Here is a 21,186-nt window from a genome sequence, read left to right as displayed (position 1 = left end):
AATAGGAGAACTATTAAATATCAAACCAGCAATGACAGCATTGCTTTTTTTAGTCTCCATAGCGATGACAGCATTATGTTCAGTCTCCATAGCGATGACAGCATTATGTGTAGTCTCCATTCTCTGTGATGCTTTGTGGGAAAAGACTATTTTGTACTGAACTGAAAAATACAGGAAAATCATGTCATTTTAATCATTACAATAACAATATAATGATCGCATTTGTATGCACCTGTGACATGGGCCATGGAAATATCAAAACGCAGAGTGTCTCTCCTGAGTGAAGTGAATAATAGACTGCACTGTGCATAATCACCAGAACTGTCTCAGTCGGAGCCTGTCTTTATTGGAAGCCATTCAGACATAATACAATTTGTTGATGGGGTCTTTTCTTCTGACAGACTATAGGAATGAATACCCACTTATTGAACTCTAATGCTGATCTCCACCTCTAAGTGCAGTAATGGAACTGACTAAAAGGTCCTACTGGCAGGACAGAACTTACCCAAGTCTCCTCACACACACACACACACACACACTGACACACACACACACACTGACACACACACACCTCCAGTGTTACAGAATTGCACAGATTTGCCTATTTTCGGAGGCATTTCATGTCATTTCAGCCATTGAGGAGTGCATGACATGTTGAAATCACACACTAAAGCACCTGAAGCCCACGCATCTACACATGACAGCTGGGTCTGTCTCTGCGTTGCCTATCCATTGTCTCTCCCTTGTCTCTGTGTTGTCTCTGTGTTGTCTCTATATATATATATATGGACACTAGCTGTTGTTGTGTAAGTCACGTTGAGATTGTATGTGTGTCCATTGTGATTGGGAAGACTGGTGTGTGTTTTTGGTGTAGCCTCCATCGTGATTGGGAAGTGGTGGTGTGTGTGTGTTTCCTGGTGTAGCCTTCATTGTGTATGTGTATGTGTGTGCGTGTGTGTGTGTGTGTGTGTGTGTGTTTGTGTGTGTGTGTATGTGTTTGTGTGTGTATGTGTGTTTTCTGATAGCCTCCATCGTGATTGGGAAGTGGTGGTGTGTGTGTGTTTCCTGGTGTAGCCTTCATTGTGTGTGTTTGTTGTGTGTGTGTTTCCTGATAGCCTCCATCGTGATTGGGAAGTGGTGGTGTGTGTGTGTTTCCTGGTGTAGCCTTCATTGTGTATGTATTGTATGTGTGTGTGTGTGTGTGTTTCCTGATAGCCTCCATCGTGATTGGGAAGTGGTGGTGTGAGATGGAGCCATGCCTGGAGGGGGAGGAGTGCAAGACGCTGCCAGACAACTCAGGATGGATGTGTTACTCTGGCAACAAGATCAAAACCACCCGGGTAAGAGCATCTCTATTGTCACACATCATCAACACCACCAGGGTAACATCATCTCTATTCTCACACATCAACACCACCAGGGTAACATCATCTCTATTCCCACACATCATCATCACCACCAGGGTAAGATCATCTCTATTCTCACACTCTATTCTATACACCACCAGGGTAAGAGCATCTCTATTCTAAAACATCTCTATTCTCACACATCTCTATTCCCACACATCATCAACACCACCAGGGTAACATCATCTCTATTATCACGCATCACACCACCAGGGTAACATCATCTCTATTCCCACACATCATCAACACCACCAGGGTAACATCATCTCTATTCCCACACATCATCAACACCACCAGGGTAAGATTATCTCTATTCTAACGCATCAACACCACCAGGGTAAGATGATCTTCCTCATATAATGTGTTCGTTATGTGTATAAATGCAACAGAGCAGTATAGTCTCAAAGACTAATTAGTGAGCATTGGTAATAATTAGTGAATATTAGTGAGCTTTGGTGAGAAATAATTGTCATGTGTAATTGTCATCTGACATCTGTAATTGTCATGTGTAATTGTCATGTGTCATTGTAATGTGTCATGTGTAACTGTCATGTGTAATTGTCATCTATCATGTAATTGTCATGTGTAAGTGTCATGTGTAATTGTCATGTGTCATTGCCATGTGTAATTGTCATGTGTCGTGTAATTGTCATGTGTAATTGTCATCTGTCATTTATTTCCCAGAACACCCAGCCTTACTCCTCTCTGTAGCTGGAGAAGCCATATTGAAACCGTCACAGCGAGAGCAACATCCAAGTAAGTTTGATTGAAAATGAATCAACTATAACTGTAAATATGTGAATTGGATGTGTTTAGAAATAGCATCATGATTTAGAAACATGTTGTTGTTGTTGTTGTTATTTTAACATCATTTTGTTGTTTGATGTTGATCATACTGAGCAAGGTGAGCCATTTCAGATACTATAATTTCACGCCAGCAAGTGAAACAGGATATGGGATTTTTAGCTGCAACCTCAGGGTGTGTTTGAGCTAATGCATTTCATATGAGATGTGCTCCCTGTCAGCAATTGAGAAACTATGTCTCTCTCTGCCTCTTAGTTAAAAACAGTAACTGCTCTGAAATGCTGTGCGGATTTTGACATTCAATAAAATATGATGCCCTCCCTTTGCCCTCAGCGGATCAGCTGATGTGAACCCACCCAAACACTCCCCCCTCCTGGAGACCTCCTCTCCTGGGATCCTACCCCCTCTGCGACTAATCAAGTGGGACAGGGTTTTTTTTTTTGAGTGAAAGAACATGGATTACTCCGACCATAAAGCAGTGCAGAGACTGAGGCATGCGCCCTGCTGAGGAGAGACATTTCCTCATTTCCTGGAGCCCTGTGTCAGCCGATGTTGTCCCTCAGATGTTGCGATGATGGCCGATAGTGCGGCCCTGCCTGTCCTCAGCTGCAGCAGCAGCACAACAGAGTTGTTGGATTACCAATCCCCTGCTCGACACTCTGGGTCAATTCAGCAAAGACTAGCCGCAAGTCCACCCTCAGAACCTCTATGGATTTTATTTTCAGACATAACTGGTGTGACCCCTTTCCCCATTTTAGACTGCAACGTTGGCTGAACACATCTACTCTACCTGAGGGAAATAGGGACAGGTGAACACCTCTACTCTACCTAAGGGAAATAGGGACTGGTGAACACCTCTACTCTACCTGAGGGAAATAGGGACTGGTGAACACCTCTACTCTACCTGAGGGAAATAGGGACTGGTGAACACCTCTACTCTACCTAAGGGAAATAGGGACTGGTGAACACCTCTACTCTACCTGAGGGAAATAGGGACTGGTGAACACCTCTACTCTACCTAAGGGAAATAGGGACTGGTGAACACCTCTACTCTACCTGAGGGAAATAGGGACTGGTGAACTGCAAAGAATAAGTCGGATTGGTCATGTGACTTCTAGCTGTCTCAGCCATCTGTATATAATCATCATATCATTATTGTATTAATAGGCCATCTGTATATAATCATTATTGTATTAATAGGACAATGGAAAGGGAATGGACACGTGGTCACATTTTGTAGGAAAAGACAGAAATCTTACAGCTTGTTGTATTCATAGTTCATGTGCAAAGTATATGAAGAAAGCTGATGACTGTGCTTTCCTGATGTTTTGCAAAAATAAATACAAACCAAGGCCTTGAGGACAGCATTCATTTTTGTGAAATAAAATTGTTTGCTAGTTATGCGGGCATATCATGTGAAATGATATTGTTTGCTAGTTATTCGGGCATGTGAAATGATATTGTTTGCTAGTTATGCGGGCATATCATGTGAAATGATATTGTTTGCTAGTTATGTGGCCATATCATGTGAAATGACATTGTTTGCTACTTATGCGGGCATATCATGTGAAATTATATTGTTTGCTAGTTATGCGGGCATATCATGTGAAATGACATTGTTTGCTAGTTATGCGGGCATATCATGTGAAATGATATTGTTTGCTAGTTATGCGGGCATATCATGTGAAATGACATTGTTTGCTAGTTATGCGGGCATATCATGTGAAATGATATTGTTTGCTAGTTATTGTTTACATGAGGGAATATGCTGCTACATCTACCTCTCTCAAAATTCATATGTCGCTCATACAAAAGATATGCACCACGAGTGTTGCTGAGTGCATGCTCACACTCTGCCTTTATAGACTCTTCTCTGGATATGAACATAATCCATATAAGAAAACATCTAAAAACGTCTACACGATAAAAACATCTACAAACGTCAACACAACAAAAACATCCAAAAACGGCTACACGACAAAAACATTTAAAAACATCTACACGAAAAAAACATCTGAAAACGTCGACACGACAAAAACATCTAAAAACGTCTCGACGACAAAAACATCTAAAAACATTGACACGACAAAAACATCTAAAAAAAACATTGACACAACAAAAACATCTGACAACGTTCAACACGGCAAAAACATGTAAAAACCTCTACACAACAAAAAACAGGTCATCATTGGTTGGCTGTGGCCACCAATATGTAACAGGCGAGACATGAAATAGTCATTTAGGTGCTACCCATATGTGACAGGCTAGACATGAAATAGTCATTTAGGTGCCACTCATACTGAATGTGACAGGCTAGACATGAAATAGTCATTTTTAGGTGCCTGCAAGTAGAGAGTCCCGTGGGGGTTGCGACGCAAATGGAAGGACCTGTTTTGCAAACTCTATGCGAGAGCGTGCGGGATGAGAGAGGTGCATTTGGGTGCAGGAGAGACAGATGATTCACTGCACTCCCGCAAATTAAATATGCGTAAAATAACATATAGAAATGATTAAAGTAGTGAATAGAATAGTTGGGCTCAATATTGTGTTAGGTAGCATTAAAAATCGGGGTTTAAGCAGCCTAACTGTCGTTTAGGCCTACGTGGGTTCAATTCTTGCATGCTGCTCTGTTGTTGAAATTCGAAATCGAAAGCATGACCGAGGAAGAGGCTACTTCAGATGTTAGTGCCTTTCTAAAGAACGGATGCCAGCTAGCATAGCTGTTGTACAGTTGCCTACATTCAGAATCAAGAAACTTTAAATCAGACATCTGGCAGTCTTTTTCAGTGGTGCATGTCAAAGGCTCCTTTTGTGAGATAGAAGGCAAAACTGAATATCCCTCCTGCATATCCTGTGGGCTTTTGCAGGCGGGAGCAGGACATAATGTTACAGATGCGGGCGGGAGGGGGACAAAGAATTGCACATTATTGCGGGAGCGAGCAGGAAGAATCTGTCCCGTGCAGACCTCTACCTACCTGCAAGTCCCAGGAGGCTTCATTGTGCATTGTACTGTAATAACCCTGCTGAAACCAGCGTATGCTAGCACTTGCTATTAGTTGGTCTTTGCTAGTTTTCTTCCAGCTCTTTAGCTGGTCTTTGCTTGACAGGCTGGTCTCCAGCATGACCATCTTGCACCAGCTGTATCCCACAAGACAGGCTGGTCACACCAGCATGACCAGCTTCCTCAGATGGTCACACCAGCATATCCAGCTGGTGGCCCAACCAGCTACACCAGCAAAGACCAGCAAGAGCTGGAAGAAAACCAGCAAAGACCAGCAGCGCTGCTTAGAAGTGGGCGGTGGGGCCCCAAAGGACCATATGACATTAAGATGTGGTTCACTCCCAGATAGTTAGATATGAATGTTACTTTTTTATGACAGTAGGCTTCCTCCATTTAATTTCATATTGCAGGTCTGAGTGATTCATTTATAACTAAGGAATCTCAGTGTGAGAATGTTCCTCCAGTGTGATGATGGGTAGGAAGCACTGATATGCCACCGCTGGTCAGATATCTTGCGTTGAGCACGGGATGTAAATACCACGACATTTCAGCAGTTTGCCAGAAGTTCACTTTGGACCCTGCAGCTGTCTGCGACACTGATCTGAATAGAAATACCAAGACGACATGTTTGTCCTAAGGCTGTAATTACCAAGATAGGTTCAGCAAAGTGGAGGCGTAATTCAGACATGACAGGCGATGATCGGAGACATGATACCCAACGCCAACATGCCACTGGCAGGGGGACATACAGTGGATGCTTTATCAGGGGTTTTTTCATGTCCATGCTTCTCTTGCTGTCGTTGAGATTCAGTAAAAGTCTTTTTTTAACAGATACAGAGAGAGCAGCCTGGCTAACACAAGGCATGCTGGGCAAACCCAGGCTAGACCCAGGTAAAAAAAAAAAACTATTAAAAGTATACTTTTTGAAAGTGTACTAAGTACAGTTTGTACTTTTTTCGTCAAATCCAAGTGTAATTTAGTCTATTGAATTATGTATTAAGGTCAACTTAATACCAACTTGACTATACTTGAGTGTAATTAGTGTGCTAAAATGGAACAACATTTTACAAACTTTAAGTGTTCTTAAGTACATTATACAAAAAGAGATTTTATGAGCATTCGGAACACAGTCGCAGTACAATTTTGTAACATCCCAAGTGTATTGGAAATATACTTAAAAGGCATTACAGTAAAACTAATAATAGTGTAGCAGTGTATTTTGAATACTCTTATCATCCTTATTTCTATTAATTTGGCATGCTTCTGTAATATTTTAAATTAACTTCAAATGTACTTCCCGACCACAATAAGTGCGATTTAAGTGTACTATTAGTACTCTCCTACCTATTCTGTTACATGACAAATTACACCTTTATTATGAGAATAACATTTTATTGACATGAATGAAAAAAAAACATAATATTCATCCATAACAAAAGTAAAACATTTTTCTGAAAGTTATGGATCTCTTGAGCATATCTTTTCAAGTTGGATGTGGTAACGCGATAAAACATGCATTTGGGCGTATTATATTATTTCACATGCATAGATTTTTCGAGTGGCTGTTTGGAGCGCTGGTCAGATTCCTCCTCGCTCGCAGCATTTTCTTCCATGCTTGGGGAGCAGTTTCCTCTGAGTGCGCACGCGCAGAGAGAATTTGCGCGCACGCATTTAATACAAGGATACAAGGAAGTTTATTGTCACATGCATATAGTTACTGGAAGTAAGAAATGCAGTGAAATTATGTCTGGTGTCAGCCTATTTGGGGGTAAAAAGTGCAGTAGAAGAGGGGTTTAGTAGATAAAGTGGCAAGGACTGTGTGTGTGTAGTGTGTGTGTGGGTAGGTGGGGGCAGTGTGCTGTAAGTATGCAGAGGATGTGTGTTGGAGAAGATCCTGAAGACAATGTGCTGTGTATGTAGGGAGGGGGGGGGGGCAGTGTGCAACAAGTGTGTAGAGGAGGCTTACTGTAGCAAACAGTGTGCAGATTATCTGTACCTATTTCACATTTACTTTTTATGGGTCAAATTGGTATTGACACCATCTGTTTGCCATCCTGGTATGGGTAGACCTGGCCAGGTAGTGTTTCCTTAAAGGATAATTCCGGTGTGATTTTGACCTAAAGTGTTTTGAAACATGATACCGAGTGTGAACGTATGTCTCATAGCCCATCTCGGCTTGTCCCCTGCACTCCGAAATCTGGTGCTAGTTAGCCGATGCTACCAACAAGGCGGTCAATGGTGGTGCCTCGGCATCGGCATAGCCATGCAAATAAATCACCATTTTACACCACGATTTATACAGACAGTATCTTCACGAAGTTTAGCGTTTGCAGCCATCTTGAATTTAGTCACGATAAGTCGAGCTACGAGTAAGAATGAACAGGTATGATAAGGGATCAGATTCCAAAAATAATTCCGTGGAAATGCATGGATTCCAGTTGCTGCTACTGGAAGAAACTGTAATCCATGCATTTCCACAGAATTATTTTTGGAATCTGATCCCTTATCATACCTGTTCATTCTTACTCGTAGCTCGACTTATCGTGACTAAATTCAAGATGGCTGCAAACGCTAAACTTCGTGAAGATACTGTCTGTATAAATCGTCTTGTAAGAAAACTACCAGTGCTTTTTCAAAGTTCTCAATGTCTCGTTTTAAATGTCAGGGCCCTCGGAAGTCTACCAATGAAGTGTGGAGATACATTGAGCCTCGTAAATGGTGTAAAACAGTGATTTATTTGCATGGCTATGCCGATGCCGAGGCACCACCATTGACCGCCTTGTTGGTAGCATCGGCTAACTAGCGCCAGATTTCGGAGAGCAGGGGACAAGCCGAGATGGGCTATGAGACATACGTTCACACTCGGTATCATGTTTCAAAACGCTTTAGGTCAAAATCACACCGGAATTCTCCTTTAAAGCGTTGTGCACCTTGGCACCGATATGCGTGCAACCACCCTGTTTTCTGCATTTGATTACCTTAGATTCCTTTGTTTCCAATACAACCGTATTATCGTTTTCGGGTCAAATGGCATTTTAAATGGGAGTCGTAGGGGCACTAGCCTACTATTTTGATGCATGAATCAAAATCATCAAATATCAATATAGTTCTGCCCCTACGACTCCCATTCAAAATGGCATTTGACCCAGAAACGACAATACAGTCAAGCTTAATAGTGGCGCTTCTGACTTAATTATGCTTTCAAACGAAAGTTTGACTCAGGTACATTCACAAAAAGACCCTAGGTTGCATTTTGGCTTTGAGAGTAATGGGGCAAGGTCCTGGATGAAGAATATTTACCTTTACTGCTGTTTATTTGAGGCGTTCAGACATCTCGGTTTCAAAACTGTCCAGGAACACCTGTAAAAACATAGTTAGGCTACAGATTAAAACTAGGTAAATTACAAACACTACCATGACATGAACTTGAATGCTCTGTCTAACACGAATAATTAAAAAAATCTAAATCTATCGCATAAACCAAGGCATAATATCAATCATGTAGCCTAAGCTTCATAGCACTAACTTAGTAGAACACCAGGTTTAATTCCTCCTCTAATATCAATGGTGGAAAAAAACGTTCTAAAATGCATGTAATTTGTCCTGTAGACTCATTTTAAAAGATGTCTCCACGATTAAAGAAACAAACAGCTACAATGTCATTAGCATGCCTAATGAGTGTGAAGTGTGACTAGCCTAGCACCATCCTCCTTTCTGTGAGGTAGCCTACACCACACATAATATTAAACAACATTGGTGAACTTTAGGCAAACGTTGCTTAATAAAGAACACACTTTCTTCCATCATAGTTTGTCTAACGTTAGTGCTAGCCAACGCTTGTCAATAACCCCACAAACACAAAGCAGGCTAAAGTAGTTTTCTTCTTGATAGGGATCTGGGTCTTAGCTAAATTAGCTAACGTGATCTGGCATTGCTAGCTTGTACTAGCAAGGATAAAAACAAACTCTTGAAAGATTGCTAAGCCATCAATTTAACTTCTCCAAAGACTACCGAAGGTCATAAAGAGTAAGCTACATCAGAATCATTTAACAATATGCTTTGGGACTCACCTGATAACGAATAACTTGGCACTTTAGATCCAACTGGCTTCAGCCCTTGTTATCTCATATGACGAGTCCTTCTGGCTTTGTAGGACCAACGTCTCTGGCATGACTAGAATTTATGGTATCTTCAATTTGGACAAACCTGTAACCTTATACGGACCGTAAACGTATGCATTTTCTGGTCTGTACAGTCCATCTGTCTTGCAAATAAAGTTACAAGCATAGACTGTATAAAATAACGTTAATGTTTGCTCACACCACGTTTTGCTCGAAAGCTGCACAGATCCTCCCACTCCATTTCAAATTCAAACAGCCATGTTATTGGTCAACTGGACTGCAGATACATTTAACTGTGTTGCCTATAAATTTAACAAAATGCCACATTCATCCTCTCACAACCTCTACTACATCACAAACGTATATGCTACTACCTTGCTAAGACACAAAATCAACAAAAGAAAAAATATTATTTGATGACCAAAATTGATAGATCAGTGTGTCTAGGCTAGGTTATTGCACATTGCCATCCATGCGGCTGACATATCAGGCCTAAAAGCTACACATTAGTATTTTATTAAAGGTGAGATGACTATGAAACTATACAAACAATGTATTAGGCCTACCAAAAAAATATACTTTCCATAAGTACACTATATTACAACTCTAAGTATTAGCAATTTAATACACTTAAACTAAATAAACTTCTTTACTATTTAAAATACACTAACAACAAAGTACACTTTTAAAAAGTACATTACAAAAACACTTTGAATATTGCACAATAAGTATATTTCATTTTAGTACACTGAAGTTGAACTCAATAACATCTACTTTGAAGTATACTTTCTAAAAGTACACATTAAACATACTTTACATAAAGTACAAAAAGTGTAAGCATACTTGCTTAATACTTCATGTACTTTAATCATATTTCTAACACACTAAAGTATACTACTTTTTTACCTGGGGAGAGAGAGAGTAGCCTGGCTAACGCAAGGCATGCTGGGTAAACCCAGGCTAGAGAGAGTAGATGCTGAGCAGTAATATGCAGCGTCTGGCAACCAGCTGAAGAAACTCTCCCTCACATACACACTCTCCCTTTCTCCCATTCACACACACTCACACACACACACATACACCCTCTCCCTTTCTCCCATTCACACACACACACACTCTCCCTTTCTCCCATTTACACACACACACACACACACATACACGCTCTCCCTTTCTCCCATTCACTCACACACACACACACAAACACAAATACACACAAACCTGTGCATGCATGTATGCACATACTGTACACTAGTTACAAATTAGTCCTTGAAATTCTGGAGAGCATGACAAACGCGACCCAGAATGTCAATTAATAAACTATATTCAGCACAGTGTAGAGACGTTTGCATCTTGCCTGCGGGATGAGGTTGTGTTTACAATTGGACCACTCTTCCTCTTCACGAGGCAAGTCATTTCTCAGTAGCAGCCACCTCTATAATGCCTGCTATGCTAACGATAATAGGACCCCTCTCTCAATCCATCAACTGTAAATGAAGGGAAAGGATTTGCATAAAATATGAAGCCAATTCTATTTAATACCCCATTTAAAAGACACTTAGTCCGTGTTATAGTTATTAATGAATGTATAACCTGAAGAAGCTATTAAGATGGCTTAAAGGAACACGCCACCCAATGTCAGTAGTAATATATGTTCTTACCTTAACTTTCACGAGTTGAGTCATACCTCTCCCGTGTCCGTACGTGAACTCAAACGCTCTGGTGCGCGGCTGGACTGTGTTAGCATGTTGCTATGCTAGCGGGCTTTGACGGCAACTAAGCGTAGAAGTAATCAAAAACATCCACGTTTTACCGACTTAAATACAGTTGCACGAGTAGTTGATAGAAATGCTACGGCCACGCAACATGAAACGTGGCGATTTTCCAAGCGAATAAACCGGAGAACTACAATGTGTGGCGCAATAGCACTTGGGAGTACTTCGACCTAGCGTAGTAGTATTGTTAACACCTAATTGTAGATCCTATCCACCACAGAGTTTAGAATCCATGCTGGATCGATTCTCAACCTCTCCCTCCCCTCTGAGCGAGAGAGAGGCACACACACTAGAGATGCGCTGATGGGCTATTATTTCAACCATAACTGCATAGCAAAACTTATCATCCATCAGCCATCCATCAACACCAAAGTTTTTTGACCAATCTTCGAAACGGCACCCGCCCACCATCCGCTAGTTGTTTTAATGTAGGGGGTGATGCGCTGCTGACGTGAGGCTAGAAAGCCCTTGCCTGTTCTAGGAAGACTGATCCAATGCAGCAAATATATTAAAAGGCTAAAGTCGTACATTGGCTATGTTGTAGCCTATCCCCAGAATATCAGCAGCAAACTCAGTCTCTGTCTCGCAAAACAGTCTCCAAATAAAACGCACATCGGCCTGTTGCCTATGCCAGCTTGTGACAATATATCGTCCAAAATGCTTGATTGCATTGCATTCTCCACATTTTTAGCTACATTTTCATGTACCACATCAGCATTTTTGTTCAGTGAATCTTTTGTAAATTGCTTTAAAATGAATTGCGCTGTCTGTCTGAAAAAGAGCGCTCGTGCAGTCAAAATGAATGGGAGTCTTCAGAACAGGCTTTCAGTCACCCTGACATAACAGTGTGTAAAGTAGCCTATAATGTGAATGACTTGTTATTTTATCAAGGATTTCTTTCTTTTTGCAAAAAATAAAGTACAATAGGCATTAATTAGTAGGCCAGGAGCATGTTGAAATTATGTGGCAAATTGCGTTTTTTATTACAATGATAAAATTGTAAAAGGACGTGACCGAAGCTGAGGCAAGCCAGGCAATAGGCCTATAGGCCCAACGGTAATTGTAAAGCAATTTACAAAAGATTCACTGAACAAAAATGCTGATGTGGTACATGAAAATGTAGCTAAAAATGTGGAGAATGCAATGCAATCAAGCATTTTGGACGATATATTTTCACAAGCTGGCAGAAAAGGCAACAGGCCAATGTGCGTTTTATTTGGAGACTGTTTTGCGAGGCAGAGACTGAGTTTGCTGCTGATATTCTGGGGATAGGCTACAACATAGCCAATGTACGACTTTAGCCTTTTAATATATTTGCTGCATTGGATCAGTCTTCCTAGAACAGGCAAGGGCGTTCTAGCCTCACGTCAGCAGCGCTGCATCACCCATATAGCATAGGGGAGAACCGGCACAATTGTAACACTTTTTTATTTTTCCAATTCAAACTCGATTTACACAAAGACGATAGACTTGAGAGTTGTGAAATTTGACCAGAACAGAGTCGTACATGTCTACTCCATGAAAGTTGAAACAGAATTTAAAAAAGATGTTATAGTTTGTCAATAATTTAACTTAACAGCCATAAAAAAGTGCGGTACAGTTGTAACAGTAGCGTCATGAATGTAACACTAAAATCGTGAATCCTATAACATATTTTAACACAAAACAGTGCTGTGTTAAACAAAGAGCATCTGTTTTCATATAAAATCAAGAAAAAAAGTCCAAATGTATGACTGTTAAAGCTAATTTATTGCATTATTGATTAGCCATTGCAGACCATACGGTGTTATGCTAGCTCACAATAACCTTTAAATATGCTTATTTTGGCCATATCCACTTGATAAAACCAGTAAATATAGTTGATAAACTGCTTATTTCTTACATGTCTGAAGCATTTGGTCCAACACCGTGGTAAAGTTGGTTTTATATTGGACGTTGGATATTCGACACATTCGAAAAATCTATTTAGCACTGACTACGAGGGTCAAATTTGTGTCAAACCAACTTTAATGTGTTTAAACAAGGCCTGCCTATATTACACAAAGCTTCTTTTGTCCAAAAACCCATGTTTTGATTTTATGAATTTTTTAGGCTGATAAAAGATTTCAATCTATTATGCGGCTTCACCTTTTGACTTACCCATACTAAAACACATCTCCTGAACTCGGCTTACTGCCCTTTCTAGTACACAAAGCTTCTTTTTCCCTAAAACCTACTCTTTGATTTTATAAAATTTTTAATGTTAAATGTTTCAAATCTATTATGCGGCTTGCCCTTTTGACCTACCCATGTCAAAACACATCTGGTGAACTCGGATTACTGCTCTATATAGTACACAAAGCTTCTTTTTCCCAAAAATCCATTCTTTGATTTTATAAATATTTTTTAATGTAAAAAAAATGCTTTAAATCTATTATGCGGCTTGACCTTTTGACCTACCCATGTCAAAACACATCTGTTGCACTCAGCTAACTGCTCTTCATAGTACACAAAGCTTATTTTGTCCAAAAACTTACTCTTTGATTTTATATAAATTTTTTACTATTCAAAAATGCTATAAATCTATTATGCGGCTTGACCTTTTGACCTACCCATGTCTAAACACATCTGCTGCACTCGGCTAACTGCCCTACATAGTACACAAAGCTTCTTTTTTCCAAAAATGCACTCTTTGATTTTATATTATTTTTTTACTATTCAAAAATGCTATAAATCTATTATGTGGCTTGACCTTTTGACCTACCCATGTCAAAACACATCTGTTGCACTCAGCTAACTGGCCTTCATAGTACACAAAGCTTATTTTTTCCAAAAACTCACTCTTTGATTTTATATAAATTTTTTACTATTCAAAAATGCTATAAATCTATTATGCGGCTTGACCTTTTGACCTACCCATGTCAAAACACATCTGCTGCACTTGGCTAACTGCCCTACATAGTACACAAAGCTTATTTTTTCCAAAAATGCACTCTTTAATTTTATATTATTTTTTTATTATTCAAAAATGCTATAAATCTATTATGTGCCTTCACCTTTTGACCTACCCATGTCAAAACACATCTGTTGCACTCGGCTAACTGCCCTACATAGTACACAAAGCTTCTTTTTTTCAAAAACGCACTCTTTGATTTTATATTAATTTTTTACTATTCAAAAATGCTATGAATCTATTATGCGGCTTCCCCTTTCGACCTACCCATGTCAAAACACATCTGCTGCACTCAGCTAACTGCCCTACATAATACACAAAGCTTCTTTTTTCCAGAAACTCACTCTTTGATTTTATATTAATTTTTTACTATTCAAAAATGCTATAAATCTATTATGCGGCTTGACCTTTTGACCTACCCATGTCAAAACACATCTGTTGCACTCGGCTAACTGCCCTACATAGTACACAAAGCTTCTTTTTTTCAAAAACGCACTCTTTGATTTTATATTAATTTTTTACTATTCAAAAATGCTATGAATCTATTATGCGGCTTCCCCTTTCGACCTACCCATGTCAAAACACATCTGCTGCACTCAGCTAACTGCCCTACATAATACACAAAGCTTCTTTTTTCCAGAAACTCACTCTTTGATTTTATATTAATTTTTTACTATTAAAAAATGCTATAAATCTATTATGCGGCTTGACCTTTTGACCTACCCATGTCAAAACACATCTGTTGCACTCGGCTAACTGCCCTACATAGTACACAAAGCTTCTTTTTTTCAAAAACGCACTCTTTGATTTTATATAAATTTTTTACTATTCAAAAATGCTATGAATCTATTATGCGGCTTCCCCTTTCGACCTACCCATGTCAAAACACATCTGCTGCACTCAGCTAACTGCCCTACATAATACACAAAGCTTCTTTTTTCCAGAAACTCACTCTTTGATTTTATATTAATTTTTTACTATTAAAAAATGCTATAAATCTATTATGCGGCTTGACCTTTTGACCTACCCATGTCAAAACACATCTGTTGCACTCAGCTAACTGGCCTTCATAGTACACAAAGCTTCTTTTTTCCAAAAACTCACTCTTTGATTTTATATAAATTTTTTACTATTCAAAAATGCAAAAAAACAAGCTACCTCTTTGTAGGTAGACATACATCATTTATATTTATTAAGTTAACTATATTTTGTTTTCCATCCAAAGTTCCATTTGGCTGTGTAAATCAACTGGATTTTTTAATATTTTCAATAAATGTATAATATAGATTTATAGCATTTTTTGATAATAAAACATCGGTAACACTTTATAATAACTACACACAATTCATCATTTATTAAGCCTTTGTTACTTATTAGTTAATGGTTTGTTCATCATTAGTAATTTCTAATTTATCATCAGTAAAGCATTTGTTCACACAGTTATAAATAATTTGTTCATAGTAAATAAGCCTATATCTAAAATATGTTTATACATTATTGTTAATACTTAATAAATGATGCAATAATATGTTTTTGATTAAGTAATATTTCCATTATTTAACAGTTGTAACATACACATGCACTAATGATTAGTTAGGGTGAGGATACATATTTTATAAACCACTTCCTAATACTATAATTCATAATTAACTCAGGAGTTACAAGTGGTTAGTTAATGATATTTTGTGAGCTCATCTAAAGTGAGGACTTTTTATGCCTTGCAACACATTTACAAATGAGTTATAAAGTTTACACATGCATTTATTGGAAATATTACTTCATCAACAAAATATTAATCGCAAAATGTATTAAGTATTAACAATAATTCATAAACATATTTTAGATATAGGTGTATTTACTATGAACAAACTATTTATAATTGTGTGTACAAATACTTTGTTTATGAGAATCAACATAGGAACAATGCTTTACAAATGATGAACAAAGCATTTTGTAATAGTTTGCAACTGGTTTATAATAAGAAAATGATTTCATTATAAGTGGTTGTTTCATTACTTATTAAGTATAAATCATGTACTTACAACATATTTTTGGATAGGCTTATTTACTATGAACAAACCATTTATAATTGTGTGAACAAATGCTTTACTGATGATAAATTATGTATGAACAAGAAACTACTAATGATGAACAAACCATTAACTAATAAGTAACAAAGGCTTAATAAATGATGAATTGTGTGTAGTTATTATAAAGTGTTACCAAAACATCTATAAAATCAAAGAGTGGGCTTTGGAAAAAATAAGCTTTGTGTACTATGTAGGGCAGTTAGCTGAGTGCAGCAGATGTGTTTTGACATGGGTAGGTCAAAAGGTGAAGGCGCATAATAGATTTATAGCATTTTTTAATAGTAAAAAAATAATATAAAATCAAAGAAAGAGTTTTTGAAAAAAATAGGCTTTGTGTACTATGTAGGGCAGTTAGCCGAGTGCAGCAGATGTGTTTTGATATGGGTAAGTCGAAAGGGGAAGGCACATAATAGATTTATAGCATTTAAAGCATTTTTTTTACATTAAAAAATATTTATAAAATCAAAGAATGGATTTTTGGGAAAAAGAAGCTTTGTGTACTATATAGAGCAGTAATCCGAGTTCACCAGATGTGTTTTGACATGGGTAGGTCAAAAGGGAAAGCCGCATAATAGATTTGAAACATTTAACATTAAAAATTGTATAAAATCAAAGAGTAGGTTTTAGGGAAAAATAAGCTTTGTGTACTAGAAAGGGCAGTAAGCCGAGTTCAGGAGATGTGTTTTAGTATGGGTAAGTCAAAAGGTGAAGCCGCATAATAGATTGAAATCTTTTATCAACCTAAAAAATTCATAAAATCAAAACATGGGTTTTTGGACAAAAGAAGCTTTGTGTAATATAGGCAGGCCTTGTTTAAACACATTAAAGTTGGTTTGACACAAATTTGACCCTCGTAGTCAGTGCTAAATAGATTTTTCGAATGTGTCGAATATCCAACGTCCAATATAAAACCAACTTTACCACGGTTGGTCCAACAGTGATATTTCAAGTTGCTGTGTTAACTTTAATTGGGTGATGGCGGCACAAAAATCATAATCCATAACTCGCAATGAGAATGTTCGTGCATTCGCGATAAAATCAGTTCATCTTGCCATAGAGACTGGTGTTACAACTGACCCGCACAGGTCATGTTTTTATTTTCATTTAATTGCATGTGCTGTGACTACATAAATCAAATAGGACTCATGTTAACTTGAAACAGAGGGACTGAAGATATGAATGACATGTGATTGAAGTCCACACGCTCAAATTTCACAAAGCAAACTTAAACAAACAGTTGCGGTTAAAAATAAATAAATCGCGATGCTTGAATTTTGCACCTTTTTGCTTAATATCTCTGGTCATATTTATAGTAGACCATTCATATGTGGATGGCTGTAAGATTATACATAATTACATGATATGTGTCTGTTTACGTTTCCGTAGCTACACCATATCTTGAGAATTAAACACTGTTACATTTGTACCGCTGTTACAATTGTACCAGTTCTCCCCTACATTAAAACAACCAGCGGATGGTGGGCGGGTGCCGTTTCGAAAATTGGTCAAAAAACTTTGGTGTTGATGGATGGCTGATGGATGATAAGTTTTGCTATGCAGTTATGGTTGAAATAATAGCCCATCAGCGCATCTCTAGTGTGTGTGCCTCTCTCTCGCTCAGAGGGGAGGGAGAGGCTGAGGGTCGATCCAGCATGGATTCTAAACTCTGTGGTGGATAGGATCTACAATTAGGTGTTAACAATACTACTACACTAGGTCGAAGTACTCCCAAGTGCTATTGCGCCACACATTGTAGTTCTCCGGTTTATTCGCTTGGAAAATCGCCACGTTTCACGTTGCGTGGCCGTAGCATTTCTATCAACTACTCGTGCAACTGTATTTAAGTCGGTAAAACGTGGATGTTTTTGATTACTTCTACGCTTAGTTGCCGTCAAAGCCCGCTAGCATAGCAACATGCTAACACAGTCCAGCCGCGCACCAGAGCGTTTGAGTGCACGTACGGACACGGGAGAGGTATGACTCAACTCGTGAAAGTTAAGGTAAGAACATATATTACTACTGACATTGGGTGGCGTGTTCCTTTAAGATCTTTTGGGCCCTCACCGTCGACTTCAAGGCAACACTGCCACCATCGACTTCAAAGCACCTAACCCTAACCCTAAACCTAAACCCCTAACTAACCCTAACCCTAAACCCTAGCGCATTCCAGGCAGCGCTGCTTCGAAGTGGGCGGTGGGGCCCCAAAGGACCATATGACATTAAGATGTGGTTCACTCCCAGATAGTTAGATATGAATGTTGAAATTTTGTAAAAAATTAATTTTTTTACTGTCTCAGTGGAATTGTACACAGCGATCTTGAATCTTGAAGGTCTTGATGAAGGTAGGCAAACCACTCAAGATCTGCGTTTACACACACACACACAGCACAGACACACACCAGCACACATACAGACCAGCACACACACACCAACACACACACACCAACACACATACACACCAGCACACATACACACCAGCACACACACACCAACACACATACACACCAGCACACATACACACCAGCACACACACACAGACCAGCACACATACTGACCACAAACTGACTCTCGAAAGTATGTCCTCTAGTGACGAAAGATGAGTCAGCAGGTGAGCTCAAAAAGCCATGTGACCATTTGATGGCTGGTTTGTTCTAGCGTTGGGGACACCTGTTTCAGCAGCCCTCTCTTCCCGTCCTGTTTTCAGCAGCCCTCTCTTCCCGTCCTGTTTCAGCAGCCCTCTCTTCCCGTCCTGTTTTCAGCACATCCTGTTTCAGCAGCCCTCTCTTCCCGTCCTGTTTCAGCAGCCCTCTCTTCCCGTCCTGCTGATGAGGCCGTTAGGGGAGAGAAGGAGCAGCTGCGGAGGAAGCAGTACGGGGATCTGTAGAAACATCCGTCACAGTGGATCAATGGGGCCCATCTCTGCCAGAACAACATTCTCTGGGTCCATATTGTGGTCTGAATCAAATCGGGCCGTCCTAAAGTCTGAAATCACAGGAGCACAAGTGGAACTTGGTGAAGACATGTTAACCTTACCGAAACCACAAGGGTGATAACACCCTTTCCTTTTCCAAAGTCAAATTCATAACACGTTTTGCTAACTCAAAACTTAGCAAGAAAGCATAAAAAAAGCATAAAACTGATTCAGTGTGATGATTTTTCATCAGCTAACTCTCTTGAAATCAGGAACATTAACTATGTTTACATGGACATTGAGTACTGAACTTATTCAGAATAAGACAATATTGCAATTGTGGTGTTTACATGAGTTGTTGATAGAATATTCCTTTCATATTCCTATGTACACAGCATAGTCAGATTATTACTATCAAAGACGACTGATTCTGTCAAAGTTTCTGCATGGAAAATTTGAATAGGATGTTATAATGAAATTGAGGTGTATACATGCAACTCCCCGTCTTAATTTGATTATTGCTTATTCCGACTATGATCTTATTCGTGTTAAGGCAACCAGAAAATGCTGTTTACATGTCAGCATCTTATTTGGAATATTTTGTTAATTAGGATAATATCGGAATATTAATGTCCATTTAAAGAGGCTATGCTGGAAGGAGGTGCAATATCTCGAGAGTACCTCATGACCACGATGCTGAAAGTTATCCCACAAAAACAATGTGTTGTCCCACATTTGAGTTGGATGTCTAGGCCATGTTGGCCAATCAAAAGCATTCTTATTATAGCGTTTGCCTTGTCAAAAGCACACACAACTTAAAAAGTGCCTTTGTTGCTCAAATTAAAAAACACCATCAGGACCAGCTGCCGGATGCTTTGACACACGGAGCCTCCATTAAACAGACCTGCTTAAACACCCCTGAGCTGTCCCTGGGTGTGTGTGTGTCCGTATGTCCCCTGTGTGTGTGTGTGTGTGTGTGTGTGTGTCCTGGGTGTGTGTGTGTGTATGTCCCCTGGGTGTGTGTGCGTGTATGTCCCCTGGGTGTCTGTGTGTGTGTGTGTGTATGTCCCCTGGGTGTGTGTGCGTGTATGTCCCCTGGGTGTGTGTGTGTGTGTCCTGGGTGTGTGTGTGTGTGTGTGTGTGTGTGTCCTGCCTGACGGAGGGTAATCTTCCCAGAATCCTGTCCTGACGCAAGGAAGGCAACACAGGAGCTGAGAGGGACCCAGGGGACAAGAACACCAAGCTCTCTCCCTCTCTCTTTACTTCCCTCTCTCTCTCTCTCTCTCTTTACTTCCCTCTCTCTCTCTTTACTTCCCTCTCTCTCCCTCTCTCTTTACTTCCCTCTCTCTCTCTTTACTTCCCTCTCTCTCTCTTTACTTCCCTCTCTCTCTCTCTCTTTACTTCCCTCTCTCTCCCTCTCTCTTTACTTCCCTCTCTCTCTCTTTACTTCCCTCTCTCTCTCTTTACTTCCCTCTCTCTCTTTACTTCCCTCTCTCTCTCTCTGTTTACTTCCCTCTCTCTCTCTTTACTTCCCTCTCTCTCTCTCTCTTTACTTCCCTCTCTCTCTCTTTACTTCCCTCTCTCTCTTTACTTCCCTCTCTCTCTCTCTCTTTACTTCTTTCTCTCCCTCTCTCTTTACTTCCCTCTCTCTCTTTACTTCCCTCTCTCTCTCTCTCTCTTTACTTCTTTCTCTCCCTCTCTCTTTACTTCCCTCTCTCTCCCTCTCTCTTTACTTCCCTCTCTCTCTCTCTTTACTTTCCTCCCTCTCTCTTTACTTCCCTCTCTCTCTCTCTTTACTTCCCTCTCTCTCTTTACTTCCCTCTCTCTCTCTCTCTTTACTTCCCTCTCTCTCTCTTTTTACTTCCCTCTCTCTCTCTCTTTTTACTTCCCTCTCTCTCTCTCTCTTTACTTCCCTCTCTCTCTTTACTTCCCTCTCTCTCTCTCTCTTTACTTTCCTCCCTCTCTCTTTACTTCCCTCTCTCTCTCTTTACTTCCCTCTCTCTCTCTCTCTTTACTTTCCTCTCTCTCCCTCTCTCTTTACTTCCCTCTCTCTCTTTACTTCCCTCTCTCTCCCTCTCTCTTTACTTTCCTCTCTCTCTCTCTCTCTTTACTTTCCTCTCTCTCCCTCTCTCTTTACTTCCCTCTCTCT

At 39.6% G+C, this 21,186-nt stretch overlaps 1 protein-coding gene across 1 annotated transcript in view; it reads left to right on the top strand.

Moving 5' to 3' along the window:
• LOC143114314 (chemokine-like protein TAFA-1) overlaps nucleotides 1-2,117 on the top strand; it is a 108,068-nt gene extending 105,951 nt beyond the window's left edge. The window contains exons 3-4 of the mRNA XM_076275844.1: nucleotides 1,216-1,340; nucleotides 2,091-2,117. Coding sequence (XP_076131959.1) covers nucleotides 1,216-1,340; nucleotides 2,091-2,117 — 152 coding nt within the window. The remainder of the gene's footprint in view (nucleotides 1-1,215; nucleotides 1,341-2,090) is intronic.
• Nucleotides 2,118-21,186: the final 19,069 nt, after the last annotated feature.

This window comes from Alosa pseudoharengus, unplaced genomic scaffold, assembly GCF_046254945.1.
Source record: "Alosa pseudoharengus isolate Yale_2024_CS ecotype anadromous, Long Island Sound unplaced genomic scaffold, YU_APseudo_1.1 YU_APseudo_1.1_scf_9, whole genome shotgun sequence".
NCBI lineage: Eukaryota > Metazoa > Chordata > Actinopteri > Clupeiformes > Clupeidae > Alosa > Alosa pseudoharengus.
Note: the sequence above shows the minus strand (reverse complement) of the source record. Positions and strands in the feature narration are given on the sequence as shown.